At 39.5% G+C, this 27,892-nt stretch overlaps 5 protein-coding genes across 5 annotated transcripts in view; 1 reads left to right on the top strand and 4 right to left on the bottom strand.

The window, feature by feature from the left end:
- Positions 1-362: 362 nt before the first annotated feature.
- cndp2 (carnosine dipeptidase 2) lies at positions 363-7,490 on the bottom strand. Its single transcript, XM_069694198.1, has 12 exons — positions 7,383-7,490; positions 6,221-6,298; positions 5,666-5,809; positions 5,382-5,544; positions 3,924-4,012; positions 2,632-2,832; positions 2,374-2,458; positions 2,128-2,288; positions 1,852-2,016; positions 1,282-1,423; positions 793-940; positions 363-552 (listed from the first exon to the last, which is right to left on the bottom strand). The coding sequence occupies exons 2-12, from the start codon at positions 6,278-6,280 to the stop codon at positions 486-488; spliced, it is 1,425 nt and encodes a 474-aa protein (XP_069550299.1). The 5' UTR covers positions 6,281-6,298; positions 7,383-7,490; the 3' UTR covers positions 363-485.
- Positions 7,491-8,247: 757 nt separating this feature from the next.
- Positions 8,248-12,857, bottom strand: LOC138621516 (zona pellucida sperm-binding protein 4-like). Its single transcript, XM_069699650.1, has 12 exons — positions 12,701-12,857; positions 11,652-12,017; positions 11,439-11,551; positions 11,091-11,319; positions 10,829-10,951; positions 10,216-10,388; positions 9,539-9,636; positions 9,234-9,382; positions 8,947-9,124; positions 8,726-8,861; positions 8,326-8,400; positions 8,248-8,256 (listed from the first exon to the last, which is right to left on the bottom strand). The coding sequence occupies exons 1-12, from the start codon at positions 12,855-12,857 to the stop codon at positions 8,248-8,250; spliced, it is 1,806 nt and encodes a 601-aa protein (XP_069555751.1).
- A 1,708-nt stretch (positions 12,858-14,565) lies between these two features.
- On the bottom strand, positions 14,566-20,971 carry dus3l (dihydrouridine synthase 3-like (S. cerevisiae)). The gene is made up of 16 exons (XM_069694185.1): positions 20,689-20,971; positions 20,411-20,518; positions 19,116-19,377; positions 18,673-19,021; positions 18,328-18,398; positions 18,118-18,207; positions 17,866-17,907; positions 17,563-17,715; positions 17,297-17,413; positions 17,021-17,086; positions 16,685-16,795; positions 16,134-16,230; positions 15,896-15,971; positions 15,483-15,671; positions 14,958-15,086; positions 14,566-14,851 (listed from the first exon to the last, which is right to left on the bottom strand). Exons 2-16 carry the CDS (start codon positions 20,485-20,487, stop codon positions 14,779-14,781), a joined length of 1,902 nt encoding a protein of 633 aa, XP_069550286.1. The 5' UTR covers positions 20,488-20,518; positions 20,689-20,971; the 3' UTR covers positions 14,566-14,778.
- A 278-nt stretch (positions 20,972-21,249) lies between these two features.
- LOC138621772 (transcription termination factor 1, mitochondrial) lies at positions 21,250-23,413 on the bottom strand. Its single transcript, XM_069700079.1, has 2 exons — positions 23,382-23,413; positions 21,250-22,780 (listed from the first exon to the last, which is right to left on the bottom strand). Exon 2 carries the CDS (start codon positions 22,729-22,731, stop codon positions 21,571-21,573), a length of 1,161 nt encoding a protein of 386 aa, XP_069556180.1. The 5' UTR covers positions 22,732-22,780; positions 23,382-23,413; the 3' UTR covers positions 21,250-21,570.
- A 4,081-nt stretch (positions 23,414-27,494) lies between these two features.
- The window catches only part of akap9 (A kinase (PRKA) anchor protein 9), a 69,136-nt gene continuing 68,738 nt past the window's right edge, over positions 27,495-27,892 (top strand). Inside the window, exon 1 of the mRNA XM_069694263.1 lies at positions 27,495-27,718. Within this exon, the coding sequence (XP_069550364.1) occupies positions 27,671-27,718 (48 nt within the window). The 5' untranslated portion in view covers positions 27,495-27,670. The remainder of the gene's footprint in view (positions 27,719-27,892) is intronic.

Raw genomic sequence — 27,892 nt, 5'->3', positions numbered from 1 at the left:
AATTGTTTTGCAGGAAGTTTTTAAGCCTTTTTTATGGGTTCTGAATTGCTGAATTTCTGCATGCTGCTGCTTTGTTCATTTTTTAAATAAAAATGTTTTCTTGTGTCCATGAGAAGGCTGATAGCTGTCTTACACATGGGACTGGTTTCACTGATGCTTATGCAGAGCAACAAAGTGTAATCACAGATCTTGTTTTTTTGTCAGCCTATCACTCTAACACATCTGCTTAATCAATCAAACTATAATTTTTTTATAAATAAATTATAATATATTTGTCGGTGATTGTAAGCAGATAACTGATGCGGCGCATTGCATCAATGGTTAATCCTATCCAGCCATGAATTAAACAAGGCAACACAGAGTAACAAAGAAAAAAGACTTTTATTATTCGTGTATATAAAACCATTAATTATGGAAGATAAATCATACTACAATGATTATGGCTCTGATAGTGAGGAAGGATTTTATCATGATGAGACATCAATTCATTCCAGCTGGGAAACCTCATGGAAGTATGCACCGAGCATCTTGATTCCTTGAACGTAGTTGGATCTGAAAATGGAGAAATAAAACAAATATTGTAGTATTTTATTTTGCAATTAAAAACCTAAACAAAGAAAATCTAAATGTCAATTTAACAATCACCAACTTAAAGATAAAAAACCGTGGAGGTGGTAAACAAGAGTTAAATGATCATACAACAAACTTTTCTCTTTATTTTGATTATGTTCTTCTTTAACTTCGATATCGCCTCTAAATTCCCAAGAAGTGAAAGTCGGTGCTGCGTCGAACCTGTTGAGCTTTTCGTTCTGGGAGTGAGCTCCGTCGTCAGAGGATCCTACAGGGAGCAGCATGACATTACGGCCTGTGGCCTCCTGGAAGGTCAGGGTGACGGGGATGCTGCCTCCCTCACGAGTCAGGTCAGGCTCAACACCAAAGACTACAGCAGCAACAAGGAGGAGGAGGAGGGAAGAACAGTTATTCAGAAAACAAACGTGACAAAATATTTGTGTGTAAACTAGCTCAAAACAGCTGACACTTTTTGTTAGCTCCCTCCTATAGTACTTCCTTCCAGCAAACTAGCCGGGTCTACGAGAGCGCCGCAGACGCGCTATGTAGATGTAAACATAAAACGGATCTGAATTGATTGGCTTCACTGTTATTGATTACCCAATGCGGCAATACGAGTCAGCATTGGACCAAGATCCGATAGCAGTATCAGTAACGGTGCATCCCTAGAACTGACCGTGTCATCATATGACTCTTATCATGCCTCTGTACCTGTCTTCATGGCCTTTCGACCAGCCATGTAGTGTGGGTGGTTGAAGTCAGAGACCCAGGCTTTGGCACCGTGGCCCATGTGTATTTTCAGTTTGTTTGGGCTTCCACGTTCAGAAAACGTCTTCTGCAGATGGCTCATAACCTTGATAGGGACAAAGAATAATAACAGTACAATGAAAGCACAGACAAGATTTTTAACATAAGATCAATAACAGCTGTTCTTCTTGAGTTTCAGGAGGTCATAAACAGGTAGTGACAGATTGAAGCTGTATTAAAGCTGGCCCGCAGTCTAACTTCAGGCTGAAGCTGATTGAGATTTTGTCATTCAATACCAAACAAATGTCACTAAATTACCTCTCTTTGTTTCCCAAATTCAGGATCTGTCTTAAACATTCCTCTTACTACATCATCATGATGTATGGATGCTTTATGCATTTTAGTAACACAATTTGAGTTGGAGATGAAATATTCTTTCCAAAAAAAACTGCGTTGATAACCCAAAACACTGAAGACACATGAATACTACAAGACGACGCTATTAAGAGTCAGTTAGGTGCAATCTTTGTCTACCTGCTTCTCCACATCTTTGGGGTCCATGTCAGGGACAAGGCGGATGGAGAACTTGCCGATGACCTTGCGGGGGATAACAGTCTTTGCTCCCGTTTCAGAGAAAGCCCCCTCGATACCATGAAGAGACAGACACGGGTACCTCCAGCGGTGCATGAGGATTTTCTCCTACAGTGGAAAATAGAAAAAAATAAAAATAAAAATAAAAAAAGCATTACACTTTACATAAGTGATCCAGAGTAATGCCACACATTTTGGCAACATAAATCATTTCCTTGCCTTGGTGTCATGCAGCAGCTGCCCAACTCCCACATCTTTGCAGTACTCGTCCAGGTCAAAGTCAATCTTCTCGTACAGCTTTTGCTCCTCTTTTGTCAGAGGGGCTACGTTGTCGTACATCCCGGGAACCAAAACCTTCCCCTTCTTGTCAACCAGGGAGCCTGTGTAGGAAGTGACAAATTAGTGACCACAATCTGCTTCAGATGAGTTTTATGAAATGAAAGCTCATTCATCAGCTTCACTTGCCCATTAGTGCGATGAGGTCAGTCATGGCCTCGTGTACAGAGCCGCCAAACACGCCTGAGTGGAGGTCCTTGGCACCGCACTCCACCTTTAAGTTTGAAAGTTAAACATTATCATCATGCATCAAATCGCAAGTTCACAAGTAACTGGAGTACATTTGTGTTATTATGAAACACTGCATTACAGGAGACCTGGGTTTGTTCTCACCACACTTTAACTCATTATGCTAAAAGTGTAAGAGGCACTATAATAAGACTCCACCTCAATGAAGAAATAGCAGATTCCTCTCAGACCATAGGTGATGCAGGGTTTGGTCTTGCCCAGCCAGTAGTTGTCAGAGATGCAGACGTAGTCCACGTCTTTCAAAAAGGTGTCTTTCCTAGAAAACACCAGCTCATCCAGGCCCTCAGATCCGGATTCCTCCATCCCCTCGAAGCAGAATTTGATGTTGATGGGAAGCTCCTGCAGCACGAAGAGAAACATTAGAAAAGAGAGAAAAAAAAAACCCGCCATATACAGTAGATCATCACCAGGCCTCACTGTGCACATCGAAAAAAGATAAGTAGGATGAAAGGTGGTCACTGATTTCAGCTGAAAAATCAGGGTGATTTTGAGGCTATACAAATGATTTAAATCCTTACATAGATCTTCACTTTCTAGAGTTCAAAAAGAGCAAAAACCTTTTCATTTGGAACACAACTTTCTGCATCTGTTGACTGCAAAGGTGAGTCAAAAGAACACACAGGGGACGAGACTCAGTTTAATCATTAAGTGATGGCTGGATAAGACGCAACATGATTTTATTCCAAGACCTTTGACCAGGATAAGCACTGCTGACGGCTCTCAAGTGATCAACAGGCAATGACCAAATTAGTGGTGTACTTTAACACAGAGATAATCCATTTCTCAAATATTATTAACAATGTATAATGTCTCCATATATAAGGTTACATATATTCCAAATCTAAAATCTCATTGCTTTGTAAAACAAACGGTTCATAAATCAACTTAAAAAACAAAATAAAATGTCTGTGTGAACGTGTGCAACAGATGGATTAATTGAATGATTGTTTTCTTTGTCTGATAAACTATAAACAACATTTCCCATCTTGAAATAGACTGCCACACCTCTATGTATTTCCAATCAAACAGCATTCCTGTCAGTAAGTACTGATCACAAGGAATGTTTTATATTCAGCACTCCACCACACCTGACTTATCATGTTATATAAAAGCAGCTTGGGGTTACTTCTGGACACACTGTAACATTGCATCATCATATCAGCTGGCTGGACATTAAGACACCACGGAGTGATGATGGCGAGCTCAGATCTAACATGATTTCTGATCATTTAAGCTTTTCTTTTTTCTTTAATAGAATAGAGAAAGTTTAGTTTGGGAACATGTGAATAGGTGGGAAAGGTAATCGGCTAAACACTTTAAGAAGTGCTGTGGGACTCAAAATAGGAAGTATGATCCACTTGAAGCATTTCACAGAGTTTTATATCTCCCTTTTCCTTAACAATGTAGTGGAAGTGTGGCAATAACTATACCTGCTGAATCTTCTGATAGGCCTCAATGCAGTTAAACCAGGCCAACACTGGTCCCTTGTCATCAGTAGATCCTCGTCCATAGAGCTTACCTATGAGAAAGCAGAGTTTTACTTTAAAGATTAAAGTATCTTTCAAATTATTCCGCGGACACAAGTTTTTGATTGTTGAAAAATAAGATAATTACAAGAAATGCAGTTCACTTTAAGTTCATTACAGCATCTGATGCCAATAGCATCGCTATAGACTTTTAGTCTTGCTCGAATGCACATTTCCCATTGGGAATGAAACCCTTGTTCAAATTGGAGGCAGATCTGTGCGTGTCTAGTAGAACATGATGTAAGCACAAACTGAGCTGTACAGAAAGGAGGAATCGGATGTGCTACTTTCCGTCAGCTGACTGTCACCAGAAAACGCTTTCAGTGCTGGTATTATAAGCCGAAAAAAATCTCAACGCAGTAAAACCAGAAGTGAAAAGCTTATTAATATCTGACAGTCTATAAATGCTGATGGTATCAGAAATGAACCACAAAAACATGGCTCAATAATATGACTCAATAAATTCAAGTCCAAGTTTAAAGTGCTTTATCTGTCAAGTATAACAGTAGTAAAGGAAGTTGACCAGGTTAATTGCAATACTCATGTATTAAACAGTTTTACAGGGTTTATAGTTCAAATCCAGCAGAGTCATTGTGTTATTTTGTACCTCGCAAATACACTGTTAAAGTTAAACTCATTCAAGTGCAGCATTTGCATTGTTCCGGGGTAGGTGTAATAACGCAGTCACTAATTCAGGAATTGTGGTGGCTTATGATACAAAAACAAGAGATTTAATCAAGTTACAGTTTATTTGTGAAGTAAAGCAGAAGCTGCATAAATAGCATCTGTCATCATACAGTACATTTACTAAATAAAATGCTTCTGAGTGCATTTATGATTCTTCTGAAAACAACAGTGCTGCTTTCCACTATACCTGTGCGGACTGCAGATAAGACAAGAATACATCTCAAACCTAAAACATGAGGTAATTAGTCTGGACTTTGGAAACATGTAGCAAACTGTGATATGACCACAGGTACAAAGCTGATAAAAGCTCAAAAGAGCATTTAAATAGGAAGCTACGTCTGAGTAATAATGATATTATTCTGTTACCTTAGCGTTGCCAAACTGTTCTCTTTGTTTTTGGCAAGACTGCCAACAGGTCATTTATTTCAGTGAGATTTGATACTAAAAGTTTAACAAACCACCCAAAAAGGATGGTGTAACCATTACATTGAAGACTGGGAACTGAAACCTTGAGGATAATCACATAATGCCTTATCTTACATGCCAGACAGCATTCCAGTCTGCAGTCAGTAACACCATGACATCTGGGACTTTCTGGATCATATTAAAACTGCTCTGAGGTTACTTTTATACAGAATATTACCAAAACAGAAACCAAAAATATACTGCACTTACCATCTTTCTCTACCAGAGTGAACGGCTCTGTATCCCAGCCATCATCGATGTTGGCTGGCTGGACATCGAGGTGGCCGTAAATACACACCGTCTTCTTGCCTGGGTCTGACCCCAAACATCCCAGGACGATCGGAGGCAGCGGGATCTCCTCTCCAGAGGGAAGCTGGAAGGACAACATTTAATTTAACTGAAGGTTATGGGTGACATAGAGAGCCCAGTTTAAACATTTGCATTTTTTGACAAACAAGTGCAGACATCAACAGCCCACTCTCACACCCTCTTACCTTCTGGTTGCCGATGTCCACCATCTCCACCGTCCCCCCGAGCCTCTCAATGTCCTTGGCCGCCATCTCCATCATCCTCTTGATCTCGCCGCGCTTCTCAGGCCAAGCAGACACACTCTGGATGCCCACCCAATCTGCAAGGCGCTGGCAAAAAAAAAGAACAATTCAAATAACTCGCACTGTTTTCAAACAATGGGTGTTTTATATATTCTATCCGTGCTTTGGTTAAACTGTGACCAATAGAGCCAGAGTGAATGTTTCTCAGCAGGGCTTCTACAAAATTGAACTACAGCTACAGTTAAAATGTCACTGAAGCCGACTTCATCAGGTCAACTAGTTTTACATTTATGACATTTGGCATATAGTCTGGTTCAGTCAAGGCGAATAAGTTACAATGCTGTTCAGTATTCAAGACTCACAAAGCACGATTTGATCAAGTAAAGACACACATTTGGCAACTATCTGATCACCATAATGATTAGTTGATCGTAATATCAAGCGGTCCAACAGGAGGTGAAGTTACACTGATTTACTCTGTCAAATCTGTGACCTCACCTGCACGTACAGATCCTGATGTTCGTCCACATACTTGAAAAGCGCTGTGAGATGAGCCATTTTTGCCAGCGACAGGAGCTGCAGGTTTAACAAGCAGAGTGGTGTCAGTCTACTTCGAACCCCTTGTGATATCTTATGGCAGAGACTCCGCCCACCTGCAAACCTGCTGACAGTCACTGTATTTGTAGTTCCTCCTTCATCATGCTGGGTGAGAGTGCCAGAAGTTGAGTTGGTTATAGTTTTGCAGAACTACAGTCACAGCTGACTGTCCCTTTACTTGTAGAATAATAATGTGGGTAAATGTCAAGACCAAAAAGGCTCTTATTGGAAAGTTACATTTTGGAAATGTCATATTAAAGGAGAAGTCTGATGTCCTTTTAGCAGGAATCTGTGGACCATAACATTTATCAGGTCCCGCACATCCATGTGGTAAACCATTCAAGGTGTTTGAACTTGAGTCCATTGTTGCTCCAGGTTCATTCACAGAATTTTCATTCAAATGTTTTAGTATGTGATTTGAGTAATTAACAATTGCAACAATAGTCGATTGATCGATCAGCTGATCAATAGAAAATTAATCACCAACTATTTTGATACTTGTTTTAAGTTGGGTTTTTTTTTTAATTGAAAATGTGCTAAAAATTCTCTGAATTCTGCTTGAATATGATTATTTTGTGGTTCTTCTTGATACCACTGGTTGAAATTGTCATTTTTAACCAGCTAATCAAATTAATCTAGAAAAAAAAAAAAAATCTCCAGATCGATCGGTAGTGAAAATATCCATCACATGCAGCCCTAGTTCAAATACAAATAGAGTTTATTTACAAAACATGTGGAAAAAGCTCTGCATAAACCAAGAGTACTTTCGAGATCAAGAGAAAAATATAACCTTGAGATTGGCTTGTTTTTAACATTGAACATACTGCAGGTAGGAGGTTATTGTTGGCTATTGTACAGGCATTTAAAACCAGCAGGTTTAAAAGCGCCATACCGTAAAACACTGCAGCTAACTCGCAGTAGCTGAGTCACTCTACATGACGCTGACTGAGAGGTAGCCCGTCCTGGAAAATACTTTGTTAATTTCTCAAATAGAGACCCATAAAAACCGCCAGTTCCGCTATAAAAATTTTTTTTTTTTTTTAAAAAAAACCCAACAACTTACTTCGTGTTCTATTCCCGTCCAGCTGATGTCCACATGTGACTCCTCTCACCTGACAGACACTTCCTGTGTTTGTTTGTTTTTTTTAAATGACAAATCAGCAGGTTTAAAGTCGAATCCGTTCGTTGTGCGCAAACAGCTACCGGAGCGTCACGGCGCAAAGGATTGTGGGTCCAGAGACAGTTTAGTGACAAGAGTTACCCTCTCTGGCAAATCTTCATAATGTAAGGACTTTTCAAAGAAACGGCTGGTTATAGTTATTCTGCTCAAATTTGATGCATTTTTTTTATTGGAGTATTTCCATTTCATTCAATATTAAACCGAGTTTTCAGACCCTTTCTGTCCCATTAATGCTGTGCATGTCCACATTTGGTTATATTTGAAATTTTCTGCTGGATTATGTGTTCCTTTATGGACTGGGAAAATTCCACAACTTTATGCTCTATCAATTTTAAAATCCACTTGGGAAAATGCATTGTTTTTCCAAGCCTGTTGACGTTTTAAGAGATAGGTGGTTATTAAGGAACAGAAACGATGTAAACATGATGCATTACTGCAAGTTAGACTAATGACGTACTTCCCGTAGTCTACTAACAAATAGTGCTCGTCCATGTTAGGACTCTTACTTGTGTAGCGCAGGAATCTTGACAGTAGTGCATTTAAGCATTAGATAATCATTTTGCAGATCCAAAAGCTCATATTTCTTGATTTTATGCCAGTAATGAGCCTTTCAGCAACATTTAAAAAAAAAAAAAAAAAAAGACATACTACTAAGAGCCATGAAAACTGTACAATAAAAATTTTCCATTTATTATTATTTTTTTTTTCATTTCATTAATCCTTTTTATAGATCTTCAGCAGCAAATCCTCACGGTGCCTGGAAGCAAAATAATTTGATTAGACATTTAAACAATTGGTGGCATATCAGCAAGGTTTATAGACTCACCTGTCCGTCAAAGCACCGCTGTTCACATTTCTTTTCTGCTGTCCTACAAACCTCTGTAGAGCACATGAAATAGATCTGAAGGGAAACGACACATCAGCAAGGTTTAGAGAACTTTGTGTTAGAGAAAGTTTCTTCATTACAAGATGCCACTTAACGTCTTGAGATGCTAATTTTCTTATCATAGAACAATCCCTTGATCAAAGTCAGATATCCAACTTGAGAGACGGGCGAGTCGTCGTACACATTACCTTGTTTTGTTGCATTTATAATAAACATTCACGTCGCTGTGAGAGCAGTTAATATTGGCCTTCACCACATTACCATGTCAGGGTCACTGACACTATTCATTTATCCTGTAAAATCAATCTGACATGAGGTCAAACACCACATTTTGACTTACTTCTTCATCGAGGTACGTGTTTGTCATTTGATCCATAAACTGGAAGGCCTTCACTACAAAACGTATTTGGTGACTATTTTCAGGAAGGTCGCTGACTTTAAGGATGGACACATTTGGATCATGAGGGTTGGCACACCTGCAGACACAAACATAACTTAAAGTGAGGCAAAGTTAAAGTTGACCCTGAATAGCTATGCAGTGATTCAGACTCTCAAGCTTACCCTTCATAAATAAGCACCAGAGCATTCTTTGCAGAGCGAGGGTAAGCCAAGCAGTAGTTGACAAGAATCACTGCGTCTGGTTTGGGAGACTTCAGGATCAATTCAAGATATACAGGATTGCCAAGGAGCAGTCGCAAGGGCTGATGGTAAGTGGGAAGATAGTTCGTATAGGTGTCATCTGTTCAGATTATACAGGAGAGAAAAAGAGAGCATTTAAATGTATATTCTCATTGCAGCTAAATTAATCAAGGATTTGCATATTGTAGTTTGATGGAAAATAATCCAACCTGTCGCTATTTTCAACAGAACAGCACTTGAGCCGCTGGAAACGACTTCTGATGGCAGACTGAAAGTTGGGGTCTTGACCATGTAGCCAACGCTGGCTAATGACTGCTGAGCCGTGCCAGATTTGCCATATCGACACTCCACCAAGAACCTACAAAAGACGCGTGTTAAAGAAAGTCCATTAAAACACGTCAGAGAAACAAATCAATATTTAATAGTCAAATCAAGAGTAGGACCAGATTTGTTTTATATGACCACCATTAGCCCCTTAAGATGCATTGTTGAATGTACTGTATAACCCACTAACCGGAGTGGATCACTTCTTGTAATTATGCCATACTTGAGGTTCAGAGCTTGGACAATAGTCTGCACCTCAGCCAGGTAGATCTTCATTTCACCAACTTCCTGTTCAGAAATGTAAACGTTCCACACGCATTTGCTTCAGGTCACACAGAATATTGGCTGCACTGACTGAGGTGCAGTTTCCAAGGCTACCAGCATATTGAGAGCCAAGTGTCCTCTTAAAATCTCAAAACCCATGAATTATCTATCTATAGCTATCTATATTTTTAAAAGGAAAGACATGTAGCAGATGTGAAATCACAAGTAGTGAGTTTGGGTTGTCTGTCAGAGACAGATGCATCACAAGTTCATTTGTGACAGAACTTGCAATGACAGGTCAGGAGTTTTATATCAATGGCCATGATTTCATTCAACAAATCCATCTATACAGTTGAAAATTCACATCATTTAAGAGCTGCAGCATTTAATTCTTGATTATTTGCCTTGTGAAAATGCAGTAGAAGATAAGTGCAAGTCTGGCATATTCATTCGGCTTAATCCAGTTTTGAACATGAACAAGGTGAGTCATATTGTGAAGCATTTAATAATCCTGAACAGACCAAGTAGCTCTGTAGCTTAATGCACTATATTTAAAAAGTACCAAAGTGGCAAGTTTGTTGTTTAAAGAAAGGATTAACTTACATAAACGCGAGTCCCACATTCATTGACTCTGAACTTAAAGATGGCAACCATGTCATTAACAATGACTGGTTTACACTCTGGGCTCCCAGGAATAAGAAGTCTGGTGGGGTCCACAGGGATGGATGCAGAGTCGTGACGAATGGCAAAAACAAAGTGTTGATTGGCCGTGCACTCTAAATTGAGGGGGGAAATACAAATAAAAACAAATAGCGCAAGAGGAAATTCAACACTTGAATGTGCCCACTTAGGTGTTGTTGGTAAACGTAGTCAATTGAAGCAATTAATTCATCAGTGTGCGCTACATTGACCAAAAAGGCTGAGTTTTCCCACTAGTAGAGCAATGCCTGCACCTGCAGTGCCTACATGACTAGGACACATTGACCGTGAGCTTCTGACACCCAACATCTAAACCCGTTCTGCAGCGTTTCTCCTCTTGCAACACCCACTCAACCGGTAGAGCAGAGTTAGCAGAACTCATTCCTTCAATTGACTTCATTTACCATCAACACTGATTGGCCAACGATTTAAAAAGTGGATTAATACAGAAGTGTTCCTTTAGAGAACAAGTCAAAATGGAAGAGTTCTACCAGGTATCTCCAAACATAAGCCTTACCATCTATTGGGTAGTAGCAGGCATGTGTAAAGCGATCCACACAGCATCCAATCTTCTCACAGACTGATGAAGCTATTCCCGAGATACCACAAGCCACCCGCTCTCCCGTGGGGACAGCACAATCTGAAACCAAACATTTAAAACAGTTTGCCATTCAAAAATCCACAGATGTCACTCCGGTGTGACGTTATTAATGTCAATGCATGTTCTTGCAGATACAAATCAAATATCAGCTCATTTGCCAGACACAGTTTACACTCACTTTGCGCCTTTGTTGGGTTCACTGCTGGTGGTGGAGTGGTTGGTTTCAACCACCATGGGTGTGGTGCTGGTCTTGGAGTGGTTGGGTTATTGCACTTTGACGCAGTTTTCCCACCGGCACGAGGGGACAGACCGGGGTCAAACTTTATACTCTTCTCACAAGATGCGGTAGAAATTTGTGGCTGATCAAGCACATCGATGTACAGCAACTGCACACTGTAGCCATTAGTCTGAAATAATTTTAAAATAAAGCTTTGGTAAAAGATATGAAATCAATTCTAATGGGATGTTCTATGGAATAAAAAAAAAAAAAAAAAAAGAATATTACGGAGGAAAGGCAATTGATTACTTGTTTTTCCACATGGCATCCACTAAAGGGTACAGTCAAGGTCTTCTGGTGAAGGTTCACACTATAACCACAATTCTTCGGAGCATCCATGATGGACAGCAGGTCCTTCAAGCCTGCAGGGAGAAAATTAAACCAAAATATCTTTCAGAATAACATTCACATTCATTCAGAAAAAAATGTAAACTTCACTTTTTTTTTTTTTTAAGTACATACCCAAAACTTTAACCTCACTGAACAGGTTAGTTGGCAGAGTAATTTGGAAGCCAGCATTACTGCAAACCAATTCCAGCCCAGGATAACCCTTACTCAGATTGCCAGTCCAGCTCCCTGGATGGGTTTCTACAAATTCTACCTGGAATCCATTTTGTGTGGCACAGGTCGAGTTTGCTGTATCCGAATCTTCCATGTCCACCTTGTCAGCAAAAGGGTCAAAGGAGTCCCTGGTGACGACACCCACCGCTTCCAGGACTGCATCCTCAGAAATGTATTTTTCATCATCATCATCATCATCATCATCCTCCTCCTCCTCATTGTCAAAGACGTCATCTAGAGGTGCAAGGTGGTCATTATCTGATGTCCCTGACAAAAGGGCATCAAAAAAACTCACCCTTATCCATAAAGTGGTATTTCTATGTAGCTTCAGTTTACCTTTTAGAAACACCTTATCCATTACAACACACACACACACACAGAAAATACCTTCATTCATTAATGTTGTTTTGTTTGTTCAATTGCATGCAGTTATTTCCAAGACTTTGGTTTAATAAAATCACACACACAGCCTGACCAGATAATTAATGTGACACTAAAGTAAAGCAAAAGTGATGGCTAAATAAAAATATTTTTTTACCCAAAATGCAACTGGGAAAGTCAAACGATGTTATAATTAAGTCCAGTCATGAAATCAAATCAGTTTTAGAGCCATAAAGTTTGTTAACATTAAACAATAAACTACCACCCATACCAGATCAAGTAAGGCTGCAGCAAGAACACCCCTGGGTGTTATAGGCTGACTAGGCCTATAAAATAAAATAAAAATAATCATATTAAAAAGTTTAATTAGAGGAATCTCTCCTCTCCAGAATAAGTTCTTCTTTCTTTAAAAGTAAGTCTCGCTTCTAACGCAACTGTCAGGTCCCGGTTAAATGCATCTGGCGAAGCAGTTTTCTTGCTTCTCGAACAGGTTTTAGAGGCTGCAGACATGTGGAAGACCTCTGTCGATGTGAACACCTGAAGAGTCATGAGAGTGCACTGTGGCTTACCTGGAAATGAAAAACTACGCGCTTCAGACCACTTTCCGGTCTCGTACAAACGGATAAATTGAGTCTGGTTGATCCGCTCCCATCCCCGGACTGACAGCAGCAGCAGCAGCAGAGTCCCGGTCAGTACCACCAGCAGCTCGACTCGGTGCCCTGCCATGGATCCAAGAGAAAGCGTTTCAAAGGTGCCGAACACCGGATAAAGACACGTAGGGCTCCCTCCCCCGCGAAAAGCCTCGGTTTCAAGTTAACGAGTTGCACCTGGTGACTGCTAATTGGGCACGTAACGAAAACCGGCCTATTTATGCTCAATGGGAAATGCCGTGGGGAAAAAAAAAAAAAAAAAAAAAAAAAAACACTTCTTTTAAAATGGTAAATGAATTGGCCAAGATTTTATCGTGAAAGAAAATGACATTTATAATAGCCTAAATTAAAACGCAAAATTGACTTAAATCTTCTGGCATGCAGAATACATTTCTGCAAGTTAGGGTTTTTTTTTTTTTACATATTCATAATTGAAATAAGTCAGACATTAACTATGACCAAAAAAAAGAGGAAAAGTAGCTGTCTTTCTGGTTTTTAAAGTTTTCAGTAACTTGGTACAGGCATGTTACCCTTTCAAAATGTGATACCATTTTTTTTTTTTAATAATAATAATTCCATGTAGAGAAAATGTTCACATGCTCTCTCTTAGTTATAGGTCATATCCATGTTTTAAGGCAGGGGTCTTCAATGTTTTTCAGGCCAGGGACCCCCAAACTGATAGAGAGATGGAGCAGGGACCCCCTACTATATATATTGTATACAATTGTGTTTTATATTAAACTGGAGGAGTGCAGGAGGCTTGGAGGGACAGGTGCAGGCTAGTCTCGCTCTGAGTGAACCTGTGCCCAGTTTGAGAGCTCCTGTGTGTCGTTGAATGTTTGCATTTCTGACTGAAAGATAACATCTTCTGCCTCCATTTATCCATTCGCTACAATATGTTGGATTCATGTTAATGTGTATTTAAAGACATTTAAATTTGTGGGAAAAAAATATTTTTAAAAAATCTGAAAAATTGTCTAATCAACCAAAAATTTCACGACCCCCTGCAGTACCTCCGCGGACCGCCTGTTGAAGACCTCTGTTTTAAGGCTTTCTTTTCATATCTGAAGGACAAACCTTTTTTTAATCGATAAAATCATGGCCCCATACTTGGACTATTGGGGGCAGTGATGAAGCCCAAAGACAGATTTTTGAACTCAAGAATCTTACATGGGAAAAAGGACTATTGGAGGGGAATAATCTTTATTTGCAGCACGTGCTTTTTGTAGGACTAGGTGTTTCAAGGCAAATGTTTTCATGTGTTTATCTCTGTACAGTACAGTAGTGCTACTAAAGTGCAAAACACAAAAATGAAAACTTGCAGTCCTGCAGGGAAAAACACATACTCACAAAAAGAAAATGCAAAATCTTTCCAAACACCTGTGGTGCAGATGCAAAATACAAAAACATGAACTTCCAGTCCAGAGGCTTGTTTTACAAAAGAAGGATTTGCTGCTCACGTTCAAAATGAAGCCGGGAAATCTCGTGTTTGTACATTGAAAATGAACACGTTCAAAATGAACCTGTTCTTTTGGACCAAAAGTCTCGTGTTAATGCATTATTGTGTCGTCTGTGTTAACGCTCAAAAGTAACATGTTCAGTTTAAATGTGTTATTACGGCCATATGTGCAAACACATAACTTTGTCACGTGCACAAGTGTAAATGTAACCAGGTACAGACGTGTCACATGTTCTTTCCAAAAGAACAGTTATAAAGGTACTTAAAGGTAGATTAAATAAATTACCCTCCTCCCCAAAAGAAACATAAAAGACACAAAAATATCTTAGTGTGGCCAAAGATTTTATTGCATATATTTCAGGTACATAAACAGACATGTTTTCTTCCACTGTACCACAGGGTAAATAAACAGGCTATTCAATAGTCTTTGTCATTTAAAACACAAATGATCTATTTTTCTCTGTCTTCTTCTCCAGAGACAATACAAAAGGAACAACACAAAAACCTGGATGTTTTTAGGAGTCACACAAAGAGAAAATCACTTGTAGGCATTGGCTTTATGTTTGGGCAAAAAGTTGAAATTCTTCGGTACAGGTCCAAGCAGCATTTCACTGGAGAGAAAAAGGTTATTTTATAAAATGTATTATTCAACTCTTAATTTAAAGCAGCTTTAATTTGAAAGGTTACTCTTCCATGGTTAGATGGTGTTCTGCTCACCTAATCCTGACCCAATCCCCGACATTTTGACTGGCCATCAGTGACTCCATGTAGTTCCTGCCCATGTAGTACGGGGGTCGCTCATTGATCTTCTGAGGCACTCGCTCCAACAGGCCCACTGGAATATATCTAAGAGAGAGATGGAAGGGGACAGGAAGGCCATGATTGATTTATCTCCAGTCTTCTTTATTGTAAGTATTCAGTGTGAAACCCTGATTCTGTCTGTTGGTTTGTCACCATTTGAATACACAAGCATACTCGCCTCATCCCTATTACTACTCTCGACATTAATGGCATCACAATGCAGTTAGAAAAAGTACCAAAAATCACAATCTATAAAGCAAATTTTAAAGCTGTCAAATGTCCCAACAGGCACAAGAGACCACAACCAACAGTGGGCCTACATCATATACATTTTTATATATATAATAATTGTAAGTTTTTCTGGATCAAATAGCCAATCATGAATATTGATAGTTTATAGTAGATGAAATGCAACATTTTGAAGTGCATGTTGTTGCCCACCTGCACATGAAGGAGAGCCACTCCAGCATGAAGGTGCGGGTCTTCTCCACCCCTCGAGTGTCGGAGCCCCAGTGCTCCAGGCCGAAGTTGCTGAAGTCCCTTAGGATGTCCAGTCGCTCACTGGACGAGATGTCCCAGTGTCTGCTCTCCTTGATCTCAGTGAAGATCCAGGGCTTAATGAGAGCACCCCTGCAGAGAGACAATCCCAACAAAAGTCAATCATGTGATTCTGATTTAATCAAATACTAATTCAACTTTATAGCAAAAAAAATGTGGACTCTTCTATGCACTGCGAAAGGCGCAGCTTAATATGTTTCCTTCCTTATTCAAAATGAAGAAGGCTAAGAGTGACTATAAACCACATCAATGCCAAACATTTATTTGGTATAAAGGTGTTTCCAAGTGATGCCAACCTTGCTATCATAATACCAGAAACACCGGTCTCTCTGGCTTTCATGGCATCTTCATAGGACAGAATGTCTCCATTACCTGGAACAATATAAAAAATTAAAAAAAAATTTAAAGTTACCTTCGTTCACCACATTACGAGCAATAAATTATTCTTCCACCTGTATGTGGTTTTACAACATAGTGATTGCCATCTTATGCATCTGCATTACATTCAGCGGCAATCCTCATAAGTACACATACCAAAAAGAGGAACAGGGCTCGCCAGCTTGGAACATGTAGTTATATAGTCCCAGTCAGCTAACTTTGTGTAGCGCTGCTCCCTGGATCTGCCATGCAACTGGAAGAAAATGACAACGCCAGTGTTTCATCATATCTCGAAGCTGACTCGTATTTATAAGCAGATATGAAAATGATAAACACATGAAGGAGGAAGCAAAAATGTGCTTGTGAGAACCACCTCGCATGGATAAATCATTACCACATGACAAGAATGTGTATTTATTAGGAGTCAAACAAACTGTAAAATAGGAATATGGGACATGCATTAAATTTGCTAAATGATACAGATTCTGATTATGAAATGATGATTCAGCACATTGTTTGTAGCTGTTGCTGGTCAATTTAACCTTCTAAACTGGGAAATTAAGAGCGACTTCCCTTGCTTTCTTTTTTTCCAAGACTCAAATTATGATTGTGTTAAAGTATGATTTTTACCTATTATAATAGGCACCTTTTCACACTACTGAAACACATCTCTCCTTTATTTGTGCTTTGACTGATACAAGACTTACTGTGACCATGGAGACACCCCAATTCTTCATCTCTGGGATGAGTTTGTGTGCGATCATGGACTTCTCTTGAACACCAGTGCGGATCTTGACTGTTAAAGGGACATCAAGAACCTTCAGGGGGAAAAAAAACAAAAACAAAAAAAAACATAATACGTTTTAATTCAGCCTTCAACTTGACTGGACTTGTAATCCAAGCCAAAGAAACACAGCGTTTGCGTGTTCGTTTCAAATCATTACCTGTTGCATTTCCTCTCTTTAAAACAGACAATACTATAATACTGCCTTTGCTAAACAAATAATAAAATGGACCTTATATGAAGAAAAAGACATACTTACATAATTCATTCCTTTGATTATCTGTTCAAATTTTCTAGTTCGTGTCATCAAACCGCAGCCTCCGCCCTGATGAGGGAAATAATTTAAAGACCATCTGTCAAAGACATGTTGATGTTGAATACTTTGTTGAATTTCGCACACTGCAGCAAGTGTGTGTCAAGTTGCAACAATTTGTACGTATTTATTTATGATTATTCAGCAGGGAGAGAACACATAAAGCAATAAAAACCCACATCATTTATCTGAATAGGGGATTCTGGTTAGGTAAGACTTTACCTTCTTGTAAACAAGATCAATTGGGCATCCCGAGTTGATGTCCACAAAATCAACATCAGTGTTGTTGTTGATGAGCTCTGCGCACCTCGTCATGGTGTCAGGGAAACAGCCCTCTACCTGGAGACACAATTCAGACTTAAGAACAAAAAACATGCTCACTCTGACACTAAAACTTTTAAAACCTAAATCTATGGAGATGTGTTTTCAACCTGATTTAACAAGATTCAGTTGTTCTGCAGAGTTTGAATGATGTAAGATGCCATCACCTGGACACCAAAAAAGTCCTCGCTCTCGTGCCTCTTTAGGAGGGCCCACTCGGACTGCTGCCCCTGCAGCAGATTAGTGCACATGGCCATCTCCCCACAGGTGATGTCTGCGCCGAAGCGCTTACACACACGACGGAAAGGAAGATTTCCACACTTGGGTGATACAGAGAGAGATAACATTTAGTCAGGCGCAAACCTTATTTACAGATCAGCATTTAATTTCACTTGCTATATGACAGGATTTAAATATTAAACTACTTCTAGGACTATCTGCAGTGCTCATCTCAGTGTAGTAGTACTTACAGTTGTTAGAGGAGCGAGGTAGAGCTTGTCTTGAAAGTCCACCTTAAACGCACAAAGAAAATAACTTCTTAGACAACAAGCCACACTATTTGGCAGTGATTTTAAACCATGTAAATATCCTCTGATTTATATTCTTCTAATTTGTAAATTACAATAATTTGTAAAAACAAGAAGAAAAAAAAGATCATGATTTATTTTTGCTATTTAAGCAGAAAGTAAAATTATGAGGGAAAGAGTTTGAGTGATACATGCCTGCTTCTTTTCACATGGGCGCAACTTGATGACATCAGCATCAGTCAGCGGGCCGACAGTCTTCACTAGAGGCTGTTTATCAGGGCTGGCCTGCAGCTCATCACAAAGCAAACATGTAAAAAAATACTTGCAAAACATCATGGGGGAAAAAAAAAATCATCTCCGGTTCACTGATAGACTAATTAGGGAGGACGCAGTAGAAGGTTGTACCTGTGCTTCAGTGGAAACAAGCTGCTTTTCTCCTGCTGGATCTGCAGATACTTCAGCTGCACACGCGTCACCTGAATGAGTCAAAGGACTTAATTATATCATCAAACTTAAATCAGGTCAAATTTCATATTTTATGAATGGATGCTTTTATTAAATATGTCTCAATTCTGATAATTAAAAAATATTTGGAAACTATAGATGAAGCGTGTTAAATGTGCACGATCACAAAGTAAGAAGGCGATCTTAAATCGGTGACGCAGATTTATACAGGACAACACGGGTCTCTCGTAATGTTGACAGCATTGTTTACAGAAATAAAAGGACGTGTTAAAAACCTCCTCCTACCATTTCCTCGCTGTTCTTTTTTGTCTTTGTTGTTTGAAAGTGTTTTCAGGTACTCTGCTGACTTCTTGAAGGCGACCGAACGTTTCCTCAGACGATTCTGAAGGTCTTTGCTCAAGCTGTTCTTCATCACAGTCCTGCCTTCGTACGCCTTCACCAGATCGGCCTTCTCCATGGTTTTGAAGTCGGGTGTCGTGTGTGCCTTGGCAAAGCGGCAGGCGAGACCATATCCACATTTTCCAAATGTGTCATAGAGGTAACAGCTTTCCCCGATGTCAGCGGGCTTCGAGGCCATGTACTCCCCGATGTCATGGTGAAAGTGGCATTTGTCTCCAAAGGGACATTCCCTGTTCTAAATGGATGGAAAAAGTCATAATAACTACCAGTTGAGAAATTTGAAAAATACTCTGTGTGGGATTTGTGAATGAGCGGTTAGAGCTTCATACCTGAATGACTGAGACACACAGTCGCTTCTCATCATAGGCGGTGGGCTTTGTGTGCGGCCTCGACTTATTCTGTCCCCGAAGACGTTTACCGTCCTGTTTCCCGGCATTATTTCTCTCTTCAGGCTCCACTTTCAGCTTTTTGGGCTCAGGTTCCTCCACAGATGTCTCATCAGTTGTGTCATTCTCAGGGGCCTTGTCTCCTTTTGAGCCCTGCCACTCTGCGTCTATAAACCCATGAAATTTGTCTTTGGTCGTGAGGAATCTGTAAATACAAGAGGAAGGAAGAAAAAAGGCCAATCCTCATGGTGTTTTGTGAGATGTACAACGTAATAAAAACAGTGGCTGTGTATGTCGGCAGGTTTGTAGTACGAGCTGTTTTAATCCTGAGAAACAGACAAAGGTTCCACAATGCAGTGCCTGAAGGAAATAGGAAAGCAGGTCACTGCTTGTAAAAATGGAAACAAATTATAGATGATGATGCTGGATAGTTTGAGGAAATTCTTGGAAAACTGAAAACAGAAGTATGAAGCTTCTGGAAAACCTGTTTTTTTTTTGTTAAATGAAACTAGAGTGAAAATCCAAAACTGGTCCTGCATTATGTCTCATTAGTAGAAAATGGAAATGTACCGTGACCTCTCGTACACTAACTGCAAAAACAATATACATGGAAACAATGAGCATTTTCTATACTATGTACATTTAGGGTGTAGTATGGACAGAGTAAGGACACAGCAAGTGTGCACCTGATCACCTAATTATAAGTGGGGGGGGAGGGGGGAATCCCCTAGTTTGCCTCGATAAAGTGTCAATCTGATGTGTGTCCTGCCATGAAGTTTTTGTACAATTATTGCATCATTTTAGCCCATGCCCACACAGACTAATTGGTCCCTGTAACACCGGAGCAAGAGTTGAAACAGGACTCTGTGCAAACAGTCAAGTGCCTTCAATAGCCTTTTTGCTGACAGTGTAGTTCTTTTGGCTTCATCAGACAAAGCGGCGGGACGTGGGAAATGAAGGGACGGTGGTGCAGCATCTACAAGAGTAAAGCCCATACTATTGCGCTGGGAAAATGGTGGATTGACATCTTAGTTGCTGCCCCCAATTAAAGAGAGTTGAATGTGGGGCATTAAGAGGCAGGATGGTGCAGCACGGGGAACAGATGCCACGATGCCCCACGTTCTGGCAGCTGTGTGATTAACATCATTTGGTCTGAACAAACTCACCTGGACCTCCACCGGTTTCCAGTGCGACTCAAATTACACTTCATCATCTGCCAGGCACGGATGGTTACTTACTCTGGTTTGATGGCAGCTTCACCCTTTACAAACGCATTGGTCCCCTTTTCAAGGGTTTCCTCTGACGCAGTTTCCATCGCACCTTCAGACTTTTCTCCAGTTGTTTTTCTGAAACATTTCAACACAACACCTTTGAATGAAACTGCAGAGTCTTGTTCTGTTCCAGTAAATTCACCTGCGCTCCGTGTTGCAGACAACTTTTATTTAAAGCGTTCACTTCAATATGAAATGGCTGAAAAGTAAAGCTTTGCAATATCAACATTAGCCGAGTTACTTACCGAGTATTTGAAATGTCGCCGAAGTAAACAACTACTGAAACATACTTTGCGTTAACAGTGAAGTTAGCAGATGATTCCTCACTCTGCTAACAAGCTAACAGCTAACCTAAAAGCGCCGTCAGCAGCAGCTGGCTACTTAATGCATTCAACGCTAATCTATAACGACTTGAAGTCTTATCAAAAGTGACTAAAACAAGAAGATAGTGAACTGGGATAACACTTCTAACACCCTGACGTGCAATAATAAACCAGCATCGTGAGGGAAGCTGCTGTGCAGCTGTTAACGAGGTCCGTGGTGAACATACTTTACGAACAATGGTTCCGCTGACAAGAGGTGCCTCTCAAACTTTGAACGAAGCTAAGGAGGCCTGTGGTCCGGTGATCTAACATAAAAGTATTATCCCCGGTATTTGAACACGTGGAGCATGTCGGAGTTTTAAAATGACATCAAAACGCATCCTCCATATTAGTAAAAAATAAAAATAATGTCAAATTATTACACATTTAAGTGACTACACAACTGTAACTGTGGATGAAACATGTAATCAGACGTGATGCCGTTTTTGTGTGACACTTTTATTTCAAGATTGCGTTTTCCCATAAAATCCAAGAAGTGCTATCCAACAAGTAATTCATGTGTAAATTAAGGGGACCTGAAATGATTAGCTGAAACAACAGTTAATTAATCAGTTAGTCAGTTGACAGGAAATTATACAGCAAGAGTTTTAATGATTAACTGTTTAAATGATTTTGAAGCAAAAGTGCAAAAAAACATTCACAAGTGACTGAATTATGTGAATTTGCTGCCTGATTATTCGGAAGGCAAAATCAGGGACAAGCATCATCCAGGATTGTTTAACATCCTAATACAGGCCACTATATTCACTGACTTGATGAGGCAGCAAGTTTTTCTATCTTTGCGACAAAGCGCTTTCGGCTGGAGTCCAGGATGTTGATGCCATTCTTCTTCAGGTCATATCCCACTCTCTGCAGCTCCGCTAGTCGCTCTGTAATGTTCTGTGTGCTGTAGTCCAAAACCTTGGGCTTCTCCAGTATCTGCTTCATTGTTATTCCTCCTTTTATGAGACAATCTAGTTTAGAGTTCAGCGTGTCTGGTCCAATGTAGAGAATCATTGGATAGCTGACGATCAGTTTTTTGATGTCAGCTTTTCGACTGCCAAGCGAAGGCATCTTCTGCTGAAGGTTGTTAAAATTATTTTTCAGATACTCACTGGAAAGGTCCAGAATTTCTGCCCCGTGGCCTTGAAGGAGAGCCAGCAGCTCTTCGTCACTCAACTTAAGAGAGGCTCTCAGGTTGTCTATGTTTGTCTTGACTCTCTTAGTGCTTCTGATGAGAATATAGAGGTTTCTGGATATGATCGTTTTTGCAAACTGCTCTGGATTTTGTCCACCGAGCTCTGCACAGATGTCTTCCAGAAACTCCACCATCTGCTTGTTGAGCTCCAAACTGTTGGAAAACGTCCGCGTTGCTGTGGTGAGCAGCCGATAAAGGTCTTTTTCATTCAGTCCCAGTGAGACCAGAAAATCTATGTTCTTCTCCAAATTTCCATTATCGCTGGAGCGGAAGAAAGACTCAGGCGAGCGATCCAGGATGCTCACAATCTCTCCGTCCGTCTTGAAGATGTTTCTCCACAGCCTCCAGCGTTGTTCCAAGTGATCGATGGAGCGGGTGATAGCGCGGGGATACCGGGATATGATGCTGGCGATTACTTTGCGGCTGGCACCTTTTCCTTGCAGGAAGTGAGCGAGGCCTTGCTCGTTAGTGAAGATTTTACGCAGCACTCCGGGCTGACGCTGGCGTGCCATCATCACGTCCACTCCCATAAGATTCAGGTTCTCAAGCAGAGATTCATTCTCTAGGTTCACTGGTGGCTTTGGTTCACTACGTTTTGTACCGGCACTGCAAAGTCTCCGAGGAAGGCAGGCTGAGGCCAAATGCACCGGAGTGGGCCCAAAGACGCGCAGCCACGGCACCGATGGAAGGAGGCTGAGGAGGGTCCTCAGGCCTGGAGCTGCTGCCATTTCTAACTGGGAGGGCTACACTTTAAACGTCGTGTTGGTTTCAGTGCAACTAAATGAAGAAAAACAAACGTGGTGTGTTTAGCTGAATAATAACAAGAAATCTAGTCAGAGAAACAAAAGACAGAAGAGTCAAGATTAGTTGATTGATAGAAAATTAATCTATTTTGATAACCGTTTCATTTTTTTTTATTTTTTTTTTTAAGGAAGTACAAATTGGGACTGAGAGTGACATTTAACTGAAGTACCTCAAAATTGCACAAAACTAAACCAGTAATTATTTTTAAATTTAACATGCGAGCTTTGGTTAAGGTCAACAATATATAATGTAGTCCCATTATCAGCTCTAGCCTGACATGAACTTTGATAGAAACTTTGCAAAGAGATAAAGCTAAACCTGATGCACGTCTCTCTTATTTAGTTAGTTAACATGTACATAACTTAATACTACGTGTTATTTAAAACATACGAGGCGACTGACATCAACGTTACTTTCATTATTTAGTCACAGAACAACTTTTATTCGCCCCAGTGAATGAATGGAATCTCCTGGCTCAGCCATACAGTCACAGATGTTACAGATTTTACAATTTACTATCAATATATTAACGCTTTATGCCTTAGTCTCCTTCTAAAAATATAAAACAACATACCATGTTGTGATAATTGACATCGCTCGTGCTAGTTCGAGAGTGGAAGCGCGAACTTGTAAAAGCTCTCGCGAGATCAGAAAAAAAAAATCCGACTATTGCCAGAGGGCGCCACCTAGTGTTTTAGAGGTAAAAGTTGTTTCTCTCATTTTTAACCACTAGATAGAGGCAAAGAGCTTCCATTTAGAGTCTTGGGAAGTTCATAAGGTGATGGAATAAGGAAAAGAAAGAGAAACAAATTTAAACGAGATGCTGTTTGTATTGCTAAATCCCCCCCCCAAAAAAAATTTGGTAAGGACTCCTGTGTCTGAAAATATTTTTTAAATACTTTTTATTTTTCTCTGATTTTGTCAATTAAAATATCTTTTCTTTAAGGCTTTCTGTATACATTCTACCTCTATAACTGATGGTATACAAATGCTTAAGGCCTTCACCACCGGGTGTAGTTCTGGTGGAGCTATATTACTATATTATTTAATTTTTCCACAATTAATTAAATCAAAAGATATGTTACATTTTGCTGGGAATCAGCCTTCAAATTCACCAGGTTTCATTTGTGTAGATGTCGGCTTTTAATTATTAGTTTATTTAAACTCTCACTTTTCAGAAGCAGTATAAACAGCATGACTCATATCTGAAAGGAAATGACCCTGAAAAAAGGGCATTTCTGTTTTGCACATACTGTACATTATCCATAAGTACTCAGTCACTTACAAAGCCCTCAGAGTGTAATGAGATTCTTCAGTAAATCTATAGCCTAACATTCATCATGATTCCTGGGAGGTTTCCACTGAATAATAAAACCACATAGAGCCCTGGACTGCTGGTTACCAGCATTAATAGTTAATTTTCTCTCTGCTACAGCTAATGTTCTTGTATGCCCATGAGACACAAGTGAGCATTTACCATGTGACAAACCTACCGACCCATAGCCACTCATTACTGATGAGACCCACCACTTATGAATATTTTAATATAGCACAGTGATATCGTCATCATGCAAATGAGCTTTCACTCTCCTGCTCTAAGATGATGTGACAGGTGTTTTAGTCACAACAGCTTCCGCCTTGATTGGCCGGGTCTGAGTCTCAATTGTGTTTTGTCTCAGTCATCAACAGGTCAGTTTATTTTCCATTTACACACACAAATGGAAATCATTTGATCAAACTTGTCCAGAGCACTTTTGATTCCTGCATTTGCATAATGATATGACAAGGACCTTTGTGGCCTTTATTCCTGCTTCTTTCAATCATTTGTAATGTTAGACAAATGATGAGGAGAGTGTAAAACACAGCAAAGGAGGCAGTGGATGACTTTGATCTTATACTCTACTATTTTTTTTTTTTGCCTGTAACGCAGAGACAATTCACTCACACTGCTCACACACTCAACAATGCTGTTGTGTTTTTAATATTACATGGAGTCCAGTCCTGGTTCATTTGTTGTGGTCTACTTCAAGAAGTTGCTTGGGTAACTGTAGACACGGTACTCCCTGAGTGAATCAATAATTTAGAAACTGCCGAAACTTACAAACGCTCAGTGTTTCATGCAGACGCTGTTGCAGCAGCAGCTCTGCTCACAGGTGAGATCCCATTGGTAAAAATGTCCAAAAGAAGATGGGTGGAATTCAAGATCTGCCAAACTATAAGCTGCTCAGCTCCTGTCAGCCGAAGACACAGAGCATCTTCTCCTGCTGCTGCTGCCACTGCTGGTATGTTTCAAATCAGCCCTTTAGGAAACAAAAAACGTTGATATGTTATTGTGTTCTCTATTAAAAACGTGTCACTAGGTAACTGTGCCCTATTTGGTTTAAAGATGTTTGCACATTAAGTCTGTGGGTAAAAGTGAGGATAGAAATTGTGATGTTTCGGGGAATTTGCTGTTTAACAACCCGCAGAGTTTAAATTCAAGGAACACACATAGATTATGTGTGTGTTTTACATTTTTTTTATGTTTAAAATATCTCTCCCGGCATAATGGAAATGACAGAAATGTAACAGTAGAATTAAATGAGAGTGCAACATGTGAACATAAAAAAAAAAGTCTGATTATTTTGTTAATAAAGCCATAGCAAAGTTTATTAGACGTAGAAGAATGACTTCCACATTTTGAAAATCCTGGCTGCAGCCCAGATCATCAAAAACCTGCTTTCGCATCTTTGAATTGCTGCCAGCATCTTCCTTTCGTTCTCTGGTGGGAAAAGTGAAGAATGAATGTGAAGCAGAAATTGTATTCACTCTTTTATTCTGCAGCAAGTGTCAGACAAATAAAAGGGAAGCATTCAGTTTACAAAGAATATGGTCTTTTGATTAAAAGTAAACGAGATTAAAAATTCAATTATACGCAGAGTTTGTACGTAAAATCTTTATCAACCCCATCTGTCCTAGAAACTGAAGCCTGTCTCATATTTCTTGCCATCCCATTCAGCCAAGACAGCTAATGTTTCCTCTTTGAGGAAGAGTATTGTTAGAGATGTACTCAGAATAGTCCAGTTCAATGTAATGCTGTAAAATATGAGGTGATGGCCGCAGCCTTTATTAACTGGAAACAGCTTTAATGTTACAAAAGAATAGTCTCAACTGGGACAGCTCTGGCAGCCTCTCTTCCCGTTACCATAGAAACTGACCAGGCATTTTAAGCAGAATTCAGGCTGTGTATAAAACAGTGAAATGTATGGCATTATTATCAGATATATTCTCGTGATTATTGTGATACAATTTTTATTAATAAACCTCATAGATCAAGAGAAGGGAAGAGACATAAATAACAGTCATATGATTTATTGATGTTTTAAATGGTCAACAACGGTTTGGTCATCAAGCCACACTGTTGGACTGTAAATGAATACATTTATTGAAGTACTGTACTTAAACAAAGCTATAAATGGACTCCACTTGATGTAAATTATACTGTTACTCCAGAGAGAAAAAGGGACTGACTGCACTTTTATTTGTCAGCTATAATCAGTCACTTTACCAATTACCAACACATTTTGAGCTATTCTTAAAAATCCAATATTCAGTGCTTAAAATTACTGTAGTTCCATCTTAACTTCCTTAAAATGCAACTCACACTTTAATGCATCGATAATATTACGCTACATATGATAAATATAATGTAACTCTCGGAGTATCGCCATTGCGCATAAATAATTACTTATTCTACATATACTTTATTGATAATTTGCATGTATATCTTTTGAAATAAAAATCTAAATCTAAATCTTTTACATGTAAAGTTTTTTTTTTCTTGCCAAGGCGTGGCGCCTTTCCCAATAAATCAATATTTGACTGACCAAAATTACGCAGGTTCAGACATTAGAAGACTGTTTTCAAATTCATCTTCTGCTGAAATTAAAAGTATTTCTTGGAACTCATCTGCAAGTTGATGTGTGAAATCACAACTAGTTTTGGAGCAATTTTTTTTTTTTTTTACTCTTAAAGACTAAAAATTTTTGGTTTGGTTTGGTTTTGGTTTTTTGGTTTGACTTTTGGTTTGTTTGTATATTATATAATATATATAGATATATACTGTACTGTATGTATATATATATATATACGTTGACTGTGTTCTTGGTTTGTTTGTATATAATATATATAGATATATAATGTACTGTATAAACTGTGCATTTTATATTTATATTTTTTACTGCTATTTACTGCTATTTTATTGCTTTTCTATTATTATATTCTATTCTAGTATTTTATTCTATTATTTCTATTATTCTATTATTGCTTCTGTATGCTGCTGTAGCGAAAAAAATTCCCCTCGGGGATTAATAAAGTAAATACCTACCTACCTACCTACCTAAAATTGCACATATAATAACTTGAAGTTAAGCTTTTGAAATAAAAAAAAAAAAATTGTTACATTCACTAGCTTTGTAAAACAGGTGAAAAGCCATTTTGAAAACTATTATTCAAAGCAGCATAGTTCTATATATCTTAAAACTGATCTGAAAACCTTTTCAGCAAAATTGTAGTGTTGTGTGGAGAAACACACATTTCTGACCGTACGTGAAGGCACCAGTGTTGGAATGCTAGTGGGCGTGGCTGTCAACGCACCTACGCAACGTCATCCTCGCTGGGTCTCATGTTTACGTGGAAAACATGGCGGCGGACTACCAGCAAGGAGACTGCCAGTAGTGAATACGAGTGGCAGTAAACTGGAAGCCGGGACGAGATATATATATATATATATTTTTTTTTAACAGCTAAGCTTCTAGCATTTTCCCTCGCGTATATTTCGTATGAAGCAGTTTGCGTCTTGTTTTACCCACAGGGCCTGCGGTGATGGAGGACGAGGAGAGGCAGAAGAAGCTGGAGGCCGGCAAAGCAAAGGTCTGATTCTGAGTTTTCGTGTCACTGTCGCTGCTCTCATTGCTCTAAAGTAACGACTTAATGTTGTCGCCAACTTGTCTCCTCGCGACTGGGGGTTGTCAGCTGTTTCCTTGGTCCCCCCCCTCTCCTCCTCCTCCCTCCTTCATATCAGCTGTTAGGTTCCAGCAAACATGC

The sequence above is a fragment of the Brachyistius frenatus genome, unplaced genomic scaffold (genome assembly GCF_029030835.1).
Source record: "Brachyistius frenatus isolate BFR_SWC_R1_liver_20210118 unplaced genomic scaffold, ASM2903083v1 Contig_2, whole genome shotgun sequence".
Classification (NCBI taxonomy): domain Eukaryota; kingdom Metazoa; phylum Chordata; class Actinopteri; family Embiotocidae; genus Brachyistius; species Brachyistius frenatus.
Note: the sequence above shows the minus strand (reverse complement) of the source record. Positions and strands in the feature narration are given on the sequence as shown.